Source organism: Eublepharis macularius, chromosome 2 (assembly GCF_028583425.1).
Source record: "Eublepharis macularius isolate TG4126 chromosome 2, MPM_Emac_v1.0, whole genome shotgun sequence".
NCBI classification, from domain to species: Eukaryota; Metazoa; Chordata; class Lepidosauria; order Squamata; family Eublepharidae; genus Eublepharis; species Eublepharis macularius.
This window is the reverse complement of record NC_072791.1, coordinates 118,956,998-118,978,324: the sequence shown is the minus strand read 5'-3', so window position 1 is coordinate 118,978,324 and position 21,327 is coordinate 118,956,998. Positions and strand designations below refer to the sequence as shown.

Here is a 21,327-nt window from a genome sequence, read left to right as displayed (position 1 = left end):
TGCATTTTAATGACATTCAGCCACAAAGCTCTAAAGAATCTTATTCAGTGATCTCATACAAACGAGTAGCAGAATGGAATCCTGGGGTACTGTACTGGGCAAATCCTAACTTGTTGATTCTCTCACTGCGTCTACACTCCAGTGAAAATTGGAGATACAGTCAAGCTGACTATTAAGGAAAATGCAGTCTGTCTCCCTATCTTGAGTGGTCTTGAATAAGTCCTTGTGCTACCTTGATGAGGCTACATTGGCCCCCTGATGGGGTCAGTTTGGTGTAGTGGTTAAGAGCGGCGGGACTCTAATCTGGAAAATCGGGTATGATTCCCCACTCCCCCACTTGAAGCCAGCTGGGTGAGCTTGGGTCAGTCACAGCTCTTTCAGAACTTTCTCAGCCCCACCCACCTCACAGGGTGATTGTTTTGGAGATAATAATAACATACTTTGTAAACTGCTCTGAGTGGGTGTTAAGGTATCCTGAAAGGTGGTATATAAATTGAATGTTGTTGTTATGGGATTTTTATAGCCATTATGAGTAATTTGGAGATTGAGAATTTAGGTTTGAATAGTGAGTTGGACTACACTGATTATTTATTATTGCATTGTGTATTTCTTCCTTAGGTGAAGCACTTATATATTACAAATGAACTGCAGCAGTGCCCTCTTGAAAGAGTGAGTTCCATTAGAAGATCAGTTGGCCTTTCACGACATGGTATGAAGCATGCTCTGTTTGACGTAACTTTTGCATTTTATAATGGGAGGGAGCTTGGAGTTAAGAACTGGTGGCTAAACTTCTTTTAACCTGTAATTTCAGAATCTGACATCAGGCCGAACAAGCTTTTAACTTGGTGTCAGAAACAAACGGAAGGATACAGGAATGTTGGTGTTACAGATCTTACAACTTCATGGAGGAGTGGCCTTGCCTTGTGTGCAATTATGCATCGCTTCAGACCTGACCTCATGTAAGTTTTCATATGTGTGTAATGCTTGCTAATTGTAGGCTTTGCCAGGTTGATCATAAAAGTATAGACTTTGGTAAGATGGGTTTGTTTCCCTTTTTAACAACTGTTTTGCAACTATATGCATGTCTTTGCTCAGTTTTTTCCCCTTAGACATCCTTGGCCCAGAATTGAAAATGTAAGATATACAGTTTCAAAGACTACTTGCGATTTTAACAGTATAATTTGTGCTTACTTTAGTCGAAGTCCAAGTTGGTTGGCAAGTTTTCTTTTTTATGACAGAAACTATAAGGCCTTGAAAATAAACATGGAGAGAGCGTGTTTGTAGGACAATATTATTATAGCTTGAATATTTCTCTTCCGGAAGCTTTCATTGCAATACACAACTTGCATAATATTTGCAATGTAAATTCTGGAATTAATGTTTGATCTTGGCAATTTAGTGCTATTCACTTCCATTTCAAAAGTGCACACGCTCCATTTTGAGAGAGCAATCAAAGCAATCTGCTTTGTTTCCATATAGTTGATCTGTCAGATCTTTTATGCAAACTGTTTGTTCAATCTGTTATGCCTCTTAAAGAGACATGTTTAAATTTTTATATTGGATTTCCAGAGTAGTGAAAAGAATGGACTCCCAGTTTTCATCTTCAAAATGCATAAGAATTGTGGAGAAAGCATTACTTCTGCCATCATGGTGCAAATTAGTGTTCTTCTGGTAGCCAAAACACACTGAGTTTTGGAAGAATTCTTGTGTCTGACTGCAAATGTTCTGTTCTGTCTCCAGTTACTTCCTTTAACATTAATAAGAAAAATGCTAGTTGCCATGACTATTAAATTTAAAGTTGCATCAATTATGTTGTATCATTAGGATTATAGCTAGAAACAGAAAATATCAGAAGGAGCTCCAGAGCTTCTTGATTTTAAAGTGTGCAGGTTCACTATCATTTTTTAACATTTCTTATGTATTTGAAGAAATTGTCACATTGGGGATGCATCCAGGGTACTATAGTCCTTATAATGTTCATTTAGGATCAGGTAGATGCAAACCATGAAGCTCCCTGTGTGTGGCCTTGGGCCATATGCTTTCTATTAGCTCAGCATGCTTCACATAGTTATTGCAATGATAAAAATGTAGGAAGGTTGAATCAGACATACTTCCTGAACTCCTTAGAGGAAGGGAGGGATAGGAAAATACAGATGATAATCTGGAATTCTAGAATTGTCTGTATAATTTTTTGTTGGAACAACCATGCAAAAAGCCCTGTTTGGACAATCTGACACCCTGTGCAAAAAAAGCTCCAGACTAAATACACTTAGTTGAATGTTTTTTAACTCAACATTGTGGTGGATTGAAAAATTCTTTACATCTGTGCCATGTTTTAGGTATGGTGCTTCATATTTATTAAAATAGTTTAACAGTAGCTATTATCGACTTGATTTCAAGGCAGCACAAAACTATTAGGGCTAAAACTTTTCCAGAAAAGAAAGTTCTAATTTTAAAGAGGTTTCTCCCCGCACCCCATGTTTCAGAAGTGTACAGTTGTGTTCTGCAAAATAAAAACAGATTTTTAAAAAAGCTTTTCAAAATTAGCCTCTGTTCTTTAAAAAAAAACCCTTTTGCAACCAAAGAGGTAATTTTGGAAGGTCTTTGTTGTGGGTTTTTAATCTTCCAGCATATAGGTGCACATTTCACAGCATCCTGATCCTCAGGGTTGTGGAAGTACGCATACATGGGACTTCATAAAATTCCCCTTTGTGGTCTTCACAAACTGCTACAAAATGGGAGGAGCATTATTTCTTACATACTTGGATTTTGCTCATCAAAATTCTGTGATATGTGGCAGACCTTTGATGTGAATGGGACAGATCTATGCTTCTGATGGATATAGATTTGAAGAAAGGGATTTTATATACTACTTTTATATACTACTTCTGTGCCTTTCAATATTACATGCCTTGCACTTTTTCTATGCTCAGGAGCCAATGTAGTATTTGTAATGCAACCTGTAAGAATATGACACTTGAAACAAGAAGAACAGAGAAGAATGTATGCTGACTAAAAAATATACTGCTTGTAGAGATGCACTTATAAAAAGATTACACATATGTTATATTATTCTATAAGATTCCAATGGGAATCAATACCAGAGAGCCTTTTGTAGAAACTGATTTATGCAGCAAGCTGGGTCGGCTACCCGGCATTATCTCCCTCAAGGCTGCAAAAAGGAGGGAGAGTGCAGAAATGGGGGAAACATTTCTTTCTGCCCACGGACTTCAGTTATCTGAAGGCCCCAAGGCTGCCAGATTGAGACTCCCTGGAGCCATCGAAGGTAACAGTAGCAAAAGGGAGTGGGCATAGCGATAGAAGATGGCCTTCCAAGGGGAGACAAGATAAAGGGGCTGCAACATTTGGAATTCCCCCAAGTAGGGGGCCGACCCAGAATTGCGTCTTCAAATCAGAACTGAGCCTAGACACCTTACGAGCCAATAAGATAACAAATATTAGAATATTGTAATATTATTATAATTAACCTGAGGGTACTTATTGCTTTGCACTCCTATTGTAGCTTTGATGAGCTTTGCACACAAGGAGACCATCTACTTCTGTGTAAAAAGGGTTAGTTTAGTTAAACAATCCATTTTGCTTCAATTCAAACAGGACTCCAGGATTATTTGTTTTTTTTATTGTGGTTGGTCAAAGGGGGAAAAGATACCACAGAAGCACAAAGTTTGTGCATAACAGCTGGGGGCTCGCCCTCGGCTGAGCCCTCTACTCCAGAGGAACCGTCCCTTGCGGGGACATCAGCAGCTCCCAGGAACGTGCACGGCAACCCGTATTTTGGCTAAACTGGCAGAAGTTGGGACCTGGTAGGGGGACGGCGACTCGAACTTGAACTCGGGGCCAAGGACAGCACTCTGCTGGTTCAACGTAGCCAGCTTTTCCAGTTTTAACATTCACATTTTTGCCAACACACTTGAAATAGATTGTGAAATAAGCTGGTTGTATTGTATGTTTGGTTGTGTTTGAGGTAATTTTCTTTTTAAGCAAAACTTTCTACACCAGCATTTCCCAACCTATGGGTCAGGTCCCAAAAATGGGTCATGAAACCTCTGAAAGTGGGTTGCAGGCCAACCATCCTTAATGGCGGCTCCTGCCCTTTGCACCCTTCTCTTTCTCTTCTCTTCTTCCTTGCTAGCTCCTCTCATTCTTGCCTTGCCCTCTTCCTTTGTGATAATAATGAGGGAAAGAAAGCTGTCTGGCATCTAGTAACTGGAAGAGTAGCTGGAAGAAGTGGGGGAAAGGCTGGAGAGTAGGTATGAGCTGTTCGGTGCATGGGAAAGAGGTGTGTGCGAGTGTAGACTCTTGTCTTGGTGCTACTCCTTCAGCATCCCAACCTCTTGCCCAGTCCCCTGCAGTGCCTCCCTGCCCTCTGCCTGCCTGAGAGATGTATTGCACTGAGCTACTTGTCACCCACCTCTATACCCTCTGCCATTTCCCCACATCTCCTCAACCTGGTGCCCCCCTCCAGCTCCTTCTCAGTCTCTTGAACCAGCCCTGGATGGGTCACTATACAAAGTAAAGTTGGACTTGTGCGTCACCACAACAAAAAAGGTTTGGGAACCGTTGTTCTATAGAATCACAACAGACCTTTCCAAGGTTTATTAAAACAATGTTTCAAAAGGAGGAAAAGAAATTGAGAGGGCAGTGTTGCTAAATTGCCAGAAAGGAGCTTTTCTCCATTAACATGGCTTGTTTTTGTTTGCTTTAATCCCCAGTGACTTTGATTCTCTGAATGAAGAAGATGCTGTCAAAAACAATCAGCTAGCATTTGACATTGCTGAACGGGAGTTTGGAATTCCTCCTGTGACCACTGCAAAAGAAATGGTATTGGCTGGAGAACCTGATAAACTTAGCATGGTCATGTACCTCTCAAAATTCTATGAGCTATTTAGGGGAACACCTTTGAGAACAGTTGGTAAGCTATCCTAAAATTTTCTTGCTTTTAGAAGAATTTTTTTTTTACAGATTTCCTGATTGCAGCTGCAGTTAAGCCGAAGTCTTTCTTGAAGCTGCTGTGTAACTACTCTGGAATGCTTAACTGTATTAAGCTGTGCACTGTAGACTTAAAAAGGAAATGGGGAAATAATGTTGCTCATGGGTTACGTTTCCTTACATGTTTGTAGAGAACAAGACGACATTGTGATTTTATTGTTGTCTACTTTACACTTGGTTATTTCTTTTATCTTTGCATTTAACTCCCTTCTATCAAAGTGCTCATTTTTTTTGACATAAAGGAAAATACAAACCCAAACAAAAAAGCAACTTATGTAGACAGCATATATACATATGCTTCAAATGGTGCTTAGTCTTAGATTTTGGCAAAAAAAAGGGGGGGAGGGTTTGTGGAGCATCTGTCGCAGAAGTGCAATCCTCTGTATGTCTACTCAGGAGAAAGTCTCAGTGTTCAGTGGGGCTTATTCACTAGTACATAGGCATAGAATTGCAGCTAGAACGCACAGATGAGCTAGCTAAGGGATTTGTCCTTGGTCAGGGTTTTAAGGGAGCAGTGGCAGACCAACTTCAGGTCTTTTCGGATAACTCATCTCCTCTAGATCCTTTTCAGTCTGGCTACAATCCAGGACATGGCATGGGGAGGGCTCTGGTAGCCTAAGCTGATGATGTCTATCTGAATGTAGATGAAAGCCATGCTTCTTCATTGTTCCTACTGGATTTATTTGCTGTTGTTGATACAGAAGACCATGCTATCTTGTTGAAATGTTTGGACGCAGAAGTAGGTATTAAGGAATGTGGTTTGGATTGGTTTAAATAGTTCCTTATGGATCATGCCCAAAGCGCTGCTGTTGGAGACCAGCTCTCAGTTTGGGACTTGCCCTGTGAAGTTCTACAGAACGTAGTCTCTTCCCACCCCCCTCCACCTATTCAAACCCTGTGTAAAGCCCATAGGAGAAATCCTTCATTGCTTTGGAATTGGATGTCACTAAAATGCTGATGACACCCAGCTAGTTATCCCTGGGGGAAGCAGTAGAGGTCTTGAATCACTACCTGACTGCAGTGGTTAAATGGCAGAGAGAGAACAAATTGAACCTGAATCCTGATAAGATGAAAGTAAAACTAGTTGGGAAGGCTGAGGCCAACTTTGATGGAATTCAGCTGACCCTTGCTGACTCAGGGCCAAACTGCAAGTGACGAATTACACAGGTTGGACACTTGTCAGCTTCCCTCAAGTTTTGATGGGAAATGTAGGCAGCTTGGAGGAATGTTGGACAAGTGACAGTTGAAAAGTCCATTGGACAGCAGTTGGAGAGCCAAGCTGCAAGACCAGGATGCCTACATTTCCCATCAAAACTTGAGGGAAGCTGACCTGTGTCATTCGTCACTTGTAGTTTGGCCCTCAGTTAAGAGCCCTGGAGTTATACGGGATCTAGCATTACTGCTAAAGAAGCAAGTTAATGCAGCTGGTAGATATTCCCTTACCTTGCCTCATCTGATCTAGCTGCCTTAATCCATGCCACAGTAACATTAGATTATTATAGTGCACTTTACATGGGTGTGCCCTGGAAATGTACCTTGAGACTCCAGCTGGTACAGTATGTTGCAGTTAAGTTCTTACCAGAGTCTAGACAGGGCATGGACATTACATCCATTCTGCAGTCACTCCACTGGCTGCTCATCCACTACTGGGTTCAATTCAAGTTACTGACCGTCATGTACAAAGCCCTGCCCTTAGACCCTCATATCTGCAGAAATGCCTCTCTCCCCATGTTCTAATAAGACTGCTCTGCTCATCTGTTTAGGAGCTTCTGCAGGTGCAGCCTTGTAAACAGGCAAGATCAACTGAGGCCAGAGGTGAAAATTTTGTAATAGTGGATTGTACCACTATGAAGCCTTATGTACAGTGACCTGATAATAAGCTCCATCAAGCATGGCAGGACAACTTTTACTTAAACATGAAAGAGTTGCAAGTGCTGTATCCTTCATTACAGTTATTTATTGTGTTTTTGAACAGATGCTGTTGACAAACAAAATGGAGAGAAAAGTGACCGTTGTTCAGCAAAATCATCAAAGTTCACCTCTAATAATTACAACAATTTAACATTTCCAAGGAAGAGAATTCCTAAAGTAAGAATCCTGCTTAATATTTTAACACAATTTAGTGGGGTGTTGTAAGTGCAAAACCGTTAATTTTGTAGTAACGTTTTATAAATCTCAGACTTAATTGATAACCATTGGAATTATTTGCAGAACATTGAGACCAAGAGTCCTTGTTAAAATTTGACAGTGGCTTGAACCCAAAAGTGTGAATAGAAGGCATATGTAAAGGAATATTTTATCTATGTGGAATTATCCCCTCATGCTGCAATTTTCCATGTCATGTTCCATGTCACTCTCAAGATTACTTGACCTCAGAAGCAGCTTTTTGGGGAATACAGCAGAAAGGGAAGCTAATAAAGATCAATTCATGGTTTGTTAGATCTAATACAGTAGGTTATCAGATGCTGATGGTAAACAAGGAGTGATTGTCTCCATTATGCCTTGCAATGAACTGTCTTAAGATTGTGATTGGCCAGTGCCAAAGTAGATGAATTCACCAAAGTTATTGTTGCTGATATTTAGAAAAGAGTCTCTCTCATGTTTAGTGACCATTAGTGACATGCTCTAAGGTCAGTTGAAAGAGAGGAACTTTCAACTAGTAACATAATTTGTCTCTTGTGCTTCTTACTGTGGCACATATTTCAACAATACATTAATGAGTTTTGATAACAGGTATAGGAAGACATCAGACAATACATATGTGAATGCATTTGTGCATGCATGTGCACACAGAACCAAATAAGAATGATGGTCAATAGATTTGAACAACATCAATTCCACTATATCAGGGTAACCATCAAATGTGGGTCAGTCATAGTTAAAATATTACCCACTACCAATATTTTGGTAAAATCCTAATAATTTTTCATCTGCAAACAAATTTACAATAATACAGGGCTGTTTTAATGTTTGCATGACACCCTTTGTTAAGAGTTTTGTTTTTTAAGTTCTGTTCTTTCCTGAATTTAGTTTACTGAATTTTGAAGTAATAAAACATATTTTGGTCAGCTTAGTATTAATGGTGCAAAAGTAAATAGAGTTTTAGCTTCTGACCCCATTTACGGGTTACATGTTTCTTTATTTAACACCAGTAGGGTTCCTTGTGGCTATTTTAATAAAACTGACTTGTTTGGGCCATCTCAAAACAGCTAGTTCTACCTCTGCAGGGTAAAGAGAACCTAATTTAGCCATCATTAATATTTACCAGACGCCATAATGTAACCATTTTTCTGGGCTAATTTTGAAACTTCCCACAGATACATTTGGTGGAAAAAACAACGTTTTCATTTATTGGGGAATCTATTGTATTTGTATTTCAAATGATTTTATACTTTAGTTAGTTTAAATCAATGTTTAGACTTTATTTCTTACTGTATCAATAAAAAGTTGCAGAAGATAGTTTCCTGACTCACTGAATCATAAAATAAAAGCTATGATAGAAAAAGTATACATTAAATAGATCACAGTCAAGCAGCAAAGATGGAAAATATGTTTGGCCATCACTGGAAGCTAGAATATAAGAGCCATGAAATCATGTTTTAGCATCAACCATGTATTTTCAGAAACATGATTGTAGTAAAGTTTTAAGAAACCCCTCCTAGCATCAAGTATAAGATCACTACACATTCCTATGTTGCTCATTCTATAAATAACATTTTCAAATCATATGAATGCTCCGCAACCAACCAGTAACCTGATGCCCTTTTTAGGAAACAACATTTCTTCACTCAGCTATGCAAACGAAACAGAACTGGCACACATATTCAACAGAAGTCTGACTGTCAAAAATCTGACCAAAACAAAAAAAAACCCTTTGACTAATCCTTCCTAAAGGAATTGCGTCCTAAAGCAATCTTCTGGCAAACTAGATTGATAAAAACATGAAAGAGTTTCAGGTGGCTCTTGTAACTTTTATTCATGGCGTGAACATCAGTATTCAGTTGCTCTCAATATATTTTGAATCAATTGTTACAAAGCTGAGTACTTCATAAACCAGAACACTCTGTTTGTATTACATGTTACACTTTAATTAAAATAGCATCTTGAACTTGTTTTCTCAATTTTCTCTTTTTTAATTATTTACAAAATTTATACCCAACCTTTCTGCCTTCATCAGGGCCAACAAGGTGGCTAACAGATCAAAAATATACATAATAAAAATGTCTTCAAAAACTGCCAAACAGAACACAATTAAAATAATTAAAACCAAGCTAAAATACACATACAAAAAACAACAACAATTAAAACACACAGAAGGAAAGAAGGGTCGCTGAGAGAATGCCAGATGAAACAAAGGTCTTTACTGGTAGGTGGAAGAAAGAAACAGAATGGGACAGGCAAGACTGTACCAGAAGAGAGTTCCACAGGGTTGGTGCCACAACCAAGAAAGCTCTCTCCCAGGTTGCCAACTGCCTAATTTCAGAAGACGGGAATTCAAAGTAGAGCCTTGGAAGATGACTGTAGCTGTTGCGTAGATTCTTCAGATGTACTGGTCAACACCTGCAAATTAAAGTGCACTCAGAAACAAATTTGGAATCAGTGTAGATGTGCCAAAACTAGAGTGGTCCCTGTATATGGTCCGTATGACTCTCTTTAGACAACATCCTGGCTGTTGCATTCTGCACCTGTTGAAGTTTCTGAACACTTTTCATGGGCAAACCCATGTAGAGTGAATTGCACTAATCCAGTCTAGATATAATCAAGGCATGCACCACAGGGGCCAGTCCTTTTGTGCCCAGGAAAGGCTGCAGCTTGCTCATCAGTTGAAACTAGTAAAAAGCACCACTGGCCACAGCAGCCACTTGCTTATCCAGCAGTAGGCCTGGGTGCAAGAGCACCCCCAAACTGTGGACCTGTTTCTTCAAGGGGAATGCAAACACATCCAGAACACGTGATTCTTTAAGTCCTGGGTCAGACCTTCTGCTCACCAGTATCAGTTCCATCATATAGGAATTAAACTTCAGTTAATAAACCAGCACCCCCTCCAAAACTACTTCCAAGAATCAGCTCAGGGTTTCTACAACTCCCTGGGATTGTCTAGAAGTACAGTATCATCAGCATATTGGTCATAGCAAGCATAGGGAACAAGGGCCGATTCCAGACGGCCCTCTGCATTCCGAAACGTTGCGCGTCGTCACGCGGAAAACGCGAAATATTGCGTTTTCTCGCACGAGTTTTGCGCGAGAAAACGCGATATTTCGCTTTTTTCGCGCGACGACGCACGATGATGCGCGACATTTCGGAATGCAGAGGGCCGTCAGGAATCGGCCAAGATGGAGCCTTGCAGAATGCCAATGGCCAAGGGGACTGAGCAGCAGTCCCCGAGCTCAGCCTTCTGAAACCCACCAGGAAGGACTAGAACTACCACAAACAGTGCCTTCCAGTCTCAGACTGAAAAGACAAACCAGAAGGATGCCATGATCAATGGTATTGAAAGCCACTAAAATCCAGGAGAGTCTGTCCATATCCCAGCACAGTGTGACCAACTCTGTTTCAGTCCCATAAACAAGCCTGAAACCAGATTGGAAAGGATCCAAACAATTTGCTTCATCCCGGAATACTTGAAGTTTTCTAGCCACCACCCATTCAATCACCCTGCTCAAGAATGGAGCTTTTAAGACTGGTCAATTACTGAAATTTCCTGCGCCCTGGGTATGCTGCTTTAGCAGTGAATGCACCACAGTCTGTTTCAAAGCTGGGGCAGTCAACCCACCCTCTCTCAAGGAGGTAGTAACTGCCTCCTGGATCCCTGCCAGTCCCTCCCTCAAAGATTTAAATATCCACAAAGGGCAAGGGACATACAAGTAGGTGGTAAGCCTCAATCCTTCAAGGATCCTATCCATATACTCAGACTGAATAAACTGAAAAATATGCCAAACAGTGCAACAGTTCAGCAATCTGGCACCATCTGGCTCTATCATGGTTAATGTAGAGCCCAGATCTGTGTATGGATGAGAGAGATTTTATCTGCAAAGTGTTGAGCAAAACAGTCACAGCGGCCTACTAACCAGTTCACCTCCGTCTCTGGGCCAGCTCCAGTAGGCTTCTCATCCCAGTTTTTCTCATGCCAAATCGGATAAGCAAAATGCTAATGCTAGTAGTAATGTAATTCCTACTGCTAGTTGTAGTGTAGTATTTATTAGTTCAAGTGCCACTTAGAACTAGGCACATACCAAATTATTGAAAATATGCAAAAATTTGCCCAGGCGTTTTTTGATCTAGATTGATCCACGGAAAATGAAAACCTTAGTGTTTAATCCTTGGGCCCATTACAGCTATCACTGTCATTAAACAGATGCAGTTGCAGTGTTTAGCTTTTAGAATACTTAAACAGAAATGTGTTTTCTTAAGACCATGTCTGGATCTCCCCTTTTTTATAAATGTAAAAGCTACTGTATAAGTGTGGGATACAAGGAAGGGGCATGGAAAGAGGAGCCGTTTGTTGGGAAAATATAGTCTTTATCTATAACTGCAAAATTAGGTAGGTCAACATATCAATAAACAACTAAGTGAAATCATACATACAACAAGTAGCTAGCTATTAGATAATGAAAGTAACAAAGCTCTAAAGTAGCAAGGCTGCATGCTTACACTGCACCTGCGAACAGCATCTCTGCCTGCTTGCTGATAATTAACCCTTTTATGGTTTCTAAACAGGATTAACTCTAAAACAGATTATACTTCTGGGTTAAGGTATCTCAGGATCAAAACAAATATGTTAACTCCATACTAACCAGAATTTAGATCTTGCCAACTCCCAACAATAAGAACCCTGATTGGGACTGTGATGTTGTAGAAGGGGAGTTAATCTTATCCCCCTCACACTATTTTCACAGATACTCCACAAATCCTTTTCTTTGCCCTGATAAGGAAAATAAACAGAGAAGGAAAGTAGAGTAGGCACCAGGTGAAAAAATGGATCAGGGGCATCATCCAGTTCATTACCCCACAGCTGCTATTCGTTTTAGCATTTAAAGCTGGGAGATCTGTGATCAGATCTCCAACATCTATTTTGGTTTCAGCCTTTGAGCCAAACTTCATGCGATGCTAAAGATCTTGAAATATCAACTGATGTGCGTTTCAGCTGCAAAAAGTGGGTATGGGGGAGGGGGGCTGACAATATGGATACTTCTATCCCCCCTTCCTTTGTGGTTAAACATAGAGAAGGGATTTCTCTAATCTGAAAAAGGCATGCTGGGGAGAAGTTACCCCAGCCCCTGTGCTGGTGCCTTCAATCCAAATCAGGTCCCTTGTAGATGAAATTGTGAGGTGGAAATACATATCTTAGGGGTTCATGGTGGATCCTCAGTATCTTGTGTACTTTGGGCCACTGTTCATAATGGAAAGTTAATAATTGAAAAGGGGGGAAGGTAGATTGCTGTTTCTGTTCCTCAGGAATAGAGGCTTCCTGCACTGCAAATTGACTGGTCATTGAGGGTGTTTTATAAAGTTAAGAAAATGCATTTTATGCTTGGAAATCAAAAGTAATATATGTGGCTGGTGTCTTTGTATTTGAAGAGGGGAAAGCATTTATTCATCAAAATTACTGTTACGTAAGAGTTTGAATTGTTTCATTCTGTTGTCCTGTGAGCAGGAAATGTCCAAACTCCATCAGAACATATTGTACAACCACAGTGTTTAGTCTTCCTAGGCAGAGTAATGCTTATAAAGGACAGGATGCTATGTTAATTATATCTGATGCTTGGAAGACTTAGAATTTAACATATTGTCATCTATTTCTTTTGAGATCAGGGTTTTGAAGTCAGGGTTGGGTGATTCCTGTACCTTCTGTGGTGAGTTGTTATAAGCAGTGAAAATATAAAATGGAAGCCAGTTTCTTTGTTCTTGGTCTCTGTTGTTATTGCTGGCACTGCAAATTACAATAATCTATGGCTGATCTTGATAGCAAAAAGCAAGAAACACACAAGTTGGTATTTTCCAGGGAAAAAAACTAAAAATATCTTTCATTTAAGGTAAACTGAATCAGACTCAACAATGAGTTATTAATGGTTGCTGTAACATAGTGGTTAAGTGGTTGGACTATGAATCAGCACTGTGCTGGTTGAATCCTATTACTGGCATGAGCTCAGTAGGCGGCCTTAGGTAAGCCACTCCTCTAAGCCCCAGCTCCCCAGCTGTACTACGGAGATATGACACCCTGACTTTGTTCACAGCTGAATGGGGCACTAATCTGTCTAGAAGAGTGGTATACAACCACAGTTGTTATTGTTGTTACTAATTGGTAGAGAAGATTATTTCTCATATCCCCAGTTCTTAAATTGAACCTGGTGGTTTATGATAGCCCTAATTTTTGCAGTGGTGTAGTCTTCTGAACTAAATGACTGCACTTAAAATAAACTGTGCTTGAAGGTTTGTGTGCCTCATGATTTTATGGAATCAAGAACTTTCCCAGATGTCATAACTTTAGAAAGCTGAAGAGCTTGGACTTTTAAAAGCATAAATTATTTTGAACGCATTAATGATTTCATAATGATCCAGTGGGAGAAGCCTGGGACTTAGAAGTCTTGGGTTTGGACCTTGCTCAGTTTTGAGTCCTCAGAGTGGTTTTGGACAGTTGGTTTTGTCAGGGCTTGCGGCGGCTGCCGCTGGGCAGGACACCAGTCTGTCCAGCCCTGACGTCAAAGGGGTGGTAGGGAGGCTGCAGGAGGGGCAGTATACCTCACCCAGACTCCCTCTCAGTCTACTCGCTGGCCTGCTAAACCTGCTCCACATCCCCTTTGATCTCTGCCATCTCCTCCTCCATCGACTTTCCTCCTCGCCTCCTATCACGCTGTTGCTCTGCTCCGCTCCAACTCCACTCCATCATTCCTACTCAACCCACCATGCCCTGTGGGTGGGCTTCCATTTTATCCCTTCAGCCTAGCCATGCTCCACCTGCCAACCATGCCCTCCTGCTGCCTTCTAACCATGGCCCTAGCTGGCCTAGGCAGTTGCACCTGTACTCATTTGGCTGGAAGCACTGGGCTGGTCCACCTGCGCCTCATTGGCTGGCTGTCTAGCCTCCCTGGCTGGGCTGATGGCTGAAGGCAGGCACAGCTGAGCCTCCTTGGCTGGCTGTCCATCTTCTCTCACAGAATGCCTCAGGCAGCTCCACCTGGAGCTGCTTAGCTCCTAGCATCCCCTGGGCTAGGTGATGGCTTTCCAGCTGGGCTGCAGGCTGGGACGTGGCTCTGAGCTGCTGAGGCTGCTTCTCCTCCCTGGCTGGTAAGGCTTCAGCTTGGCCCGCTGCTGGCTGCCTGTCCCCACTGTCTTGACCCTCTCTGTCTGCTCTAGCCCCCTCTGGGTTGCCCCCATTCTCCCTACCTGGCCCCCTGGACTCCCACTGGAGGGTGGGGCTAGCTGGCCTCCAACTGCCCCTTCTAACCCTCTGAGGCTTGGGTGTCTCTTCCCTTCCCCCTGTGGCCAGCTAGTGCTGGGTCTGGCTGTCTGCTGAGGCAGCTGGGCCACTGTCTCCCAGGGGTCTTCTGTCCTCTTCTCCAGGTAAGTCTGGGGCTGGGCTGTAGACCCCGGACAGGTTTCACATGGGTAGCCATGTTGGTCTGTAGTAGAAGAGCAAGATTCAGGTCCAATAGCACCTTAAACACCAACAAGATTTCCTGGGTAACAGCTTTTGAGAGTCAGAACTCCTTTTATCAGATCCCCTTGTCGGATGAAGGGAGCTCTGACTTTTGAAAGCTCATATCCTGGAAATCTGGTTGGTCTTTAAGGTGCTACTGGACCTGAATCTTGCTCTTTGGACAGTTGATCCTTCTCAGCTTCCTTTCCTTCTAATTTTAAAATAGAATATATCGCTTGCTCTTAGACTATCAAGTTCTCTAAAATATAGAGTGATTATCTTGGGTTAACAGCAACCCCATTGCTTTTTTTTAAACAGCACTCTCGGACATCATAAAAGTAACATTCAGAATGATACTATATCCAATAGAGGGAACCTGAATCACCAGCTTATGGGAGATAGTTGAGTTTATTTTTTAAAATATTATACATATTAATAAGATCAAATATTTATAACAAGACTTTCTTCTGTGTAGTTTCCTCAGAAGAAATTTGCAATATTGGGCTGTTTTAAGTCTTACTAGAGAAAAAAGAGAGATGGTATTGAGCAAAGGGTTAATTCACTGCCCCAACATCATAGCCTTTGTCCAAAGTTTGCTTATTTGTTTATCAAATAAAACATTTATAACCTCAGCTTTTCCCCAGACGTGAGAGACTCATGACGGGTGACAACAATAGAAATAGTACAAAGCAACGATCCTAAAAGCAAGTAAAAGCTGCAGAAGAAGCTTACAAATAAAATTCAACAGAGGTTTAGCTGCCTTTATCTGTGTGTTCCTTTTAGCATGATAATCAGATATCTACCCTCCTATACATGAATAAATAAATGTGTCTACTCCCAGCATGCATAACTTGAGGCGTAACAATCTACTAAAACTAGCTTTCCCCTCCTTTTTTGCTTTTGCAAAAAGGGTGCAACTAATTTTAATTGTGACTGAATGTGTTCCTCAGAGAACACTACAGAGGCTTGGCAGTGGAAACATTTATAGGATTGGTTAGTTGTGTAATTAAAACACCACCTTTACCATAATCCATTCTGAACAGAATCTCCATTCCTGTATGTCTGTCATCTGTGTGTCTTTCATCCAGTTGGTTGGTCTTTCTTACTGATAAGTTGGCTTAGGTGGCATAGAATGTATTCATTTAAAAATAGTTTTATTTTATTATTAGTTAATACAATTCAGGACAAATTATAAGGTAAGAAACTAACCAAAATTTACAAAATAACATACTTCAAACATACAGTTCAATATGAGTTATCCAAAAAGAATAGTTTGTTTATTCTTTCCTCTTTGTAAAAAGGTCCTTCTTCCGATATCTTGCAAATATCATTTTAGCAGCTGTGATAACATGCAAAATAATATCTTGAAATTGTTTCTCAACATAAGAAAGATCATTTAGCAAAAATATCTCAAGAAACGTAGGTATATTTAGACTGGCATTTATAGTTTTAGCTACTTTACCCCAATAAACTACTCCACAAGAAGAAGTCCACCATAGACGATAAGAACCTGCCTTAAGCAAATTACAATTTACCAGAACTGAAATGATAAATTATAGCAAGTTTTTGTGGAATTAAATTCCCCTGATAGATCATTAAAGATATTCACTGAACTGAAGACAAATTGAAAAATGAGAACTAGAAGTGTCTTCATATTTGCAGTTCATTTAATATGTACAAAAACTTTTGGATGTATATGCAATTGTGGATGAAATATATATTTACTTGATATCATTCTTTCTAGGCTGAAAGAAATGCAGAAGAAAATGAAATGAATAAAAAGAGGCGTAAAAGTCTCATAAACTTTGAAGAGGTAGGTACTGAATTTTTTCTTCTGATGTTTCTTCCCTCCTTGTCCTTTGCGTAAAGGAAGGAGGGTTGAGAATGAAAGAGTCCACATTCCGGCTCTTGAGCAATCAACTGTGCAAACATTCCTGTGCTCTTATGCATGTAGTCTTCCTTGTGGAAATTTATGTTTAATTGAAAGGAAAGCTCTAAGTGGCATAACTTTTTTTTGGGTTCAAGACTAGTTTTCATAAAAACTAAAGCAACACTCACTTCTTGCAACTCCTCTAGATTGTTTGCTGTTCTTATTTTTTGGCCATTCATAGCCAATTGACTTCTGTTTGTCCAAGTCACATTGGTTCCTACTAGAGATGGGCACGATCCGCATTACGATCCAAAAAAACCCACGATAATGGCGATTGCACAATCGTGACTCAGCGGATCGTGATCGGCCACGGCCAACGATCCAGCGATCGGGAGGGGGCTGGATCGGGGCTGGATCGTGCTCGGATCGGGAAGCCAGACACTCAGGCGCCAGTAATCTATTCCCGGGGCAACGGAGCCAGGGGAATGCCTGAGCTGTGTTTCCCCTCCTTCTGTCGCCCTGGAAACCCGAATGGAAGCCCAGCTTTCCTTGATCAGCAGGGCTTCCTTCCAACCACGGAGCAGCAAAGCAGTCACCAGTTGAGAGAAGACACCCAGGGGAGGGAGGGGGAAGGCGGTGTTCTGTAGCCATAGGCACTCCCACCATTCTTTTCTCGCCAGCGCGCTCCTTTTTGGCCTGGTGGGTGGGCACATGGGGGGTGCTGCCGGCAAGTGGCCAGACCCCCTGCCCCCAAGGGGAGGCGGCTCATCGCCATCTCCCCGTGCCCGCCGGGCCCGGTGGCTGCTGCCAACATCCACCTTCCCACATAGCTGGGAATAGCAGCGCGCCCCGCTTTGGCCTCCACAATCCACGGATCAGGAACGGGAGTTGATCAGTGTGGATCGTTTAGTTGGGATCGTCACCGGCACCGATCCACAATCAGCTGGATCGGCATTTTTTTTTGGATTGTGCCCATCTCTAGTTCCTACTATCTCTGAATGGAGCAAAGTAAATTCATAAAATATACTGAATTGTATATTTAAATGTAAACGGTTGTCGTCTTTAAATTTTAGTTTGAACGGAACCCACATCTTGTAAGATTGGATTAAATTGTCTATCATGCCAAAGAGTTCTTATAGTACAATCTAATGCATATTTACTCAAAAGTAAGCCTCATTGTGTTTAATGAGTTTTACTCCCAGGTAAGTGTGCATAGGATTGCAACCTTATGAAAAGAGCGGGGCAGACTGCCTTTTGCCATATAAAGAAATCAGGCTATACCCAAGTTCTAAACTGAAACCAGACTTCTTTAAGAAGAAGGTGTGACCTTCTATATGTTCCCTGGCCTATTTCCTTTTGTTCAGCCCAAAAGGTGAAATGTACCTGTTGATTGATAGTATGTGAGAAGATCCTCTTTTTTTCACTGATTCACTGTTTTCTGTTCTCTTTTTATATTCCTTCCTGAAAACACTTGTGGCCCCTGCATGAATTCGTGTTTAATTTCAAATACATAGATCACTCAGTTTCAGACTAAGGGCAGGTAACAATACATGATACATTTTTTAAAGTTTGGTTTTACTCCCATAGATTCAATGGCCCTTCTGTCACTAGTACTGGCTCAGGTACATATTGAACAATAGCTTTAAAAAAGCAGTAGGAATAAAAGGTGATTCCCTGATAGTACTGGCACAGTATTTATGCTGCATGGGGGTTCTCTGGCTTTAAAACATAAAAAATAACTGGTACTGATTTATTAGTCAAGATACCCTGATAGATCCTACTTGTTGTTTAGAATATAAACACCTGATCTTTTTTTCCTTTTGGATTAAAGTCTTTTTTGAATCGGGGAACAAGTCCTGGGAACCAATTGGGAGATGTGAAAGAAGTAATTAATCGAAACAAAGTGAAATCCATGGCAACTCAGCTCTTAGCCAAGTTTGAGGAAAATGCTCCCAATGTATCTCTACGGAGACAGGTGAGTAAAAAATTATAAAGTTTACCTTTGTATTGCCATGTAAATCAGAGAGCCTGGGAACCAGTGCCAGAAATGGTTCCATTGAAAACGGCTAGCTGAGTTTCTTTGAATTCCTTGCATATATTATATTTACATGGCTTTTGGATGCTCCAGATGCACATGGCTTACAACCAAGCAATTCAAGGTATGTTCATATGTATTGAGTCTTGCATAGAACGGCTCTTGCAGCAAGGGTATTTTGTGGGAGTTACATGCATAGAAAATTGCTGGATCTTGGCCAGAATGAAAGTCTGTGTCATTACAACACGCAAGAAGAGAGGAAGTGCAAACAGCTTGTGATTTCTGTTGTCCTTGTGTAATATTTCACTCCAAGGAAGATGCTTGAGTCTACACATCTGAAACTGATCTTTGCTGGAGTAAACTGTGTTGCTATCTGACATGCCACAAAGTGTGAGATGCTTTTGCTCCCTTCCATGTTACTGGAAAAGTCTGCAGTGTATGATCCATAGCTGTTAGCTTGACTTTGTATCTGACTTAGTTTAATAATATAATTGTATAGTAGTTTGTTACTAGCATACTGCCTACAAGGGTAAATTCAATTATTTATAAGTCAATAAAAGTTCTGTTACATGTTTTAATGGCTTCTTACAAGTAGCTTTTTCTAGGCAATGTTGTAGCAGTGCAATTGCAGCATAACTTTTTCTTTTTCATAAATAATTTAGGGTTTATGCAGCTGTAGCGAATGCATGTAACAAATTTGACAGCATTTACATGGATTTTTTAAAGCCAGGATCTAGCAGCTACATAGCATCTTATTAATGGGGTTTTATTTTGCTGTGCAGTAAATTATGAAACAACTTACATAGCATATATTGTAACATTTTTATCTCATGGATACCAAATCTTGACATAAATTTGCTATCTTTCCATGGGCACAATTCAGGGAAGTGTATATCTAATTCTACAATGTTTAGCAGCATTGACCTTTTTTGGGTCATTCAGCAAGGTTCCTGCAATTCATAGTGAGGGGCTTTTCTATCAAGAGAATATCAAAAGGAGATTGCAATACAGCCTTGGTGCTGCTATTAATGAAAAATTCAGGAATCTTCTGGGCAGGTGAAAACTGTTTGGTACACCACTATGAACCTCCAGACTGGCCCCTTACAAATTATTTAGAGAGGACAAAGTGATGTTTGCTCATTGACATTTCTGTGTATTGATCAATATCTGATCTCTATGTAAGATAAATATTGCATATAAGCTATCACCTTTGAAAAAATAACACCACTTATGAGAAAAATAAAATTTGAAAGTTCATTAGCTAAAACTGACTACAAACAAATTTGTTACTACAACAGCCATGGATCTGGTTTATTTAGTGTCAAATTATGACTGTTGAAAGATCTTGGGTCAGTTTCTTATGTTGCGCTTCAGAAGAGTGTGTGTGTGTGTGTGTGTGTTTCCTCGTGCCTGCATTTGGGAAGAAAACATATGAACATATGTTCATATGTCTTTCAGTGTCATAACAATATGTATAGTTCTTGTTGTGACTTGAGAAGACTCCTGTATAAGCAGAGCAAGACTTTTAAAAGTTCTGGCATAGTTACCATATCTGTTCTCTCAAGCGGGTATGTATTCTGGCATAGTTACCATATCTGTTCTCTCAAACGGGTATGTATTATGAGAAGCAGTCTATGATGACCTGAGAGAAAAGACAGTATTTTTATGTCAGCCTTAAAAATTGCCTTTAACATTCTGAGCTGTACTAGAAGTTCTCTGTAGAGGTTTGGAGATCTTGCACTGAATGAAAATAAATTAGTAAGAATGGTTTCAAGTAATATTCTGGATGTAAGTACATGTGAATTGCTGTTACAACCATGCTGCCATTCAGGGCCTGTAACATGTATAAGCTGCACATGGCATGCAGTTAGCCCATTCTACACAGTAATCATCTTTTAAACATTACAGTTCCCCAAGGAAGCAGGTTCATTGTGGAAGCCACAGCATTTGATTTGGTCCAGTCTTGTTGCCCATTCAGCAGTCTATATTCTAGATTTATTTAAACCCTTTTTAGCATTCAGAGACACTATATTGTAAGGTTTGGGCTATATAGTCATATTTATTATCTAGTTATTTCCATAGGATTTAAACTTGTCCTGCAAATAAAGTTTGCAGAATTTTCTAGCCAGTAAAATTATTTAGTAGCCCTCCTACCCATGTAATTTGGATGGCATGAAATAAATCCATACTCTTCAAGTTTACAAAACCCTAAGACCATGGAAATAATTCCTATACAGTGTGAAGAAAGGCAATGATTGGTGGGGTTCATGGCACTTTATGATGTCCTTGAGAAAGGGCATGAAACAGGATTATAGCTGACATCTCATCGGGCATACCCAGCTGCTCTACCGGGATTTTGAGTACCTGTGGGAGTAAGGAGAAACAAATCCCTATTTATAAGATAAAATATACAACTTGCATTTGTTTTGTAATCCCCAGATCAATCACATAAAAGCTCTGGCAAAACTCTACAATTGCCTTTTGAAAGTATTTTCTCTTTTTTTCCTGACAAATAATACTTTGTGATCCTGTTCCTGATCTTCCTCTTCCTCCTTTGGACTCCTCAAACTATTTTCCTGTTAAAGGACTTGGTAGATAAACCAGCTTTGTGCCTTTCTTCTGATCCTCCTGTAAATCCTCGCTTTGCTAAACCTAAGGATCCATCTTGTAGCCATCCACCTCCGCCAAAAAGGCAGGTATGAATTCATAGGAGAGTACAGTCTTATGGACAAAGTGCACTGTGATCTATATTGCTATGAAGCATGGTGGGTGATT

General features: G+C 40.5%; 1 protein-coding gene across 8 annotated transcripts in view; it reads left to right on the top strand.

The window, feature by feature from the left end:
* Window positions 1-21,327, top strand: part of MICAL2 (microtubule associated monooxygenase, calponin and LIM domain containing 2) — a 247,655-nt gene that overhangs the window by 97,885 nt on the left and 128,443 nt on the right. For 6 of the 8 annotated variants that reach the window (XM_054972922.1, XM_054972921.1, XM_054972920.1 and 3 more), the window contains exons 11-17: window positions 619-709; window positions 812-959; window positions 4,734-4,933; window positions 6,986-7,098; window positions 16,392-16,460; window positions 18,349-18,492; window positions 21,138-21,248. In XM_054972922.1, the coding sequence (XP_054828897.1) occupies window positions 619-709; window positions 812-959; window positions 4,734-4,933; window positions 6,986-7,098; window positions 16,392-16,460; window positions 18,349-18,492; window positions 21,138-21,248 (876 nt within the window). The remainder of the gene's footprint in view (window positions 1-618; window positions 710-811; window positions 960-4,733; window positions 4,934-6,985; window positions 7,099-16,391; window positions 16,461-18,348; window positions 18,493-21,137; window positions 21,249-21,327) is intronic. The other 2 variants (XM_054972925.1, XM_054972924.1) reach the window with 1 other exon arrangement.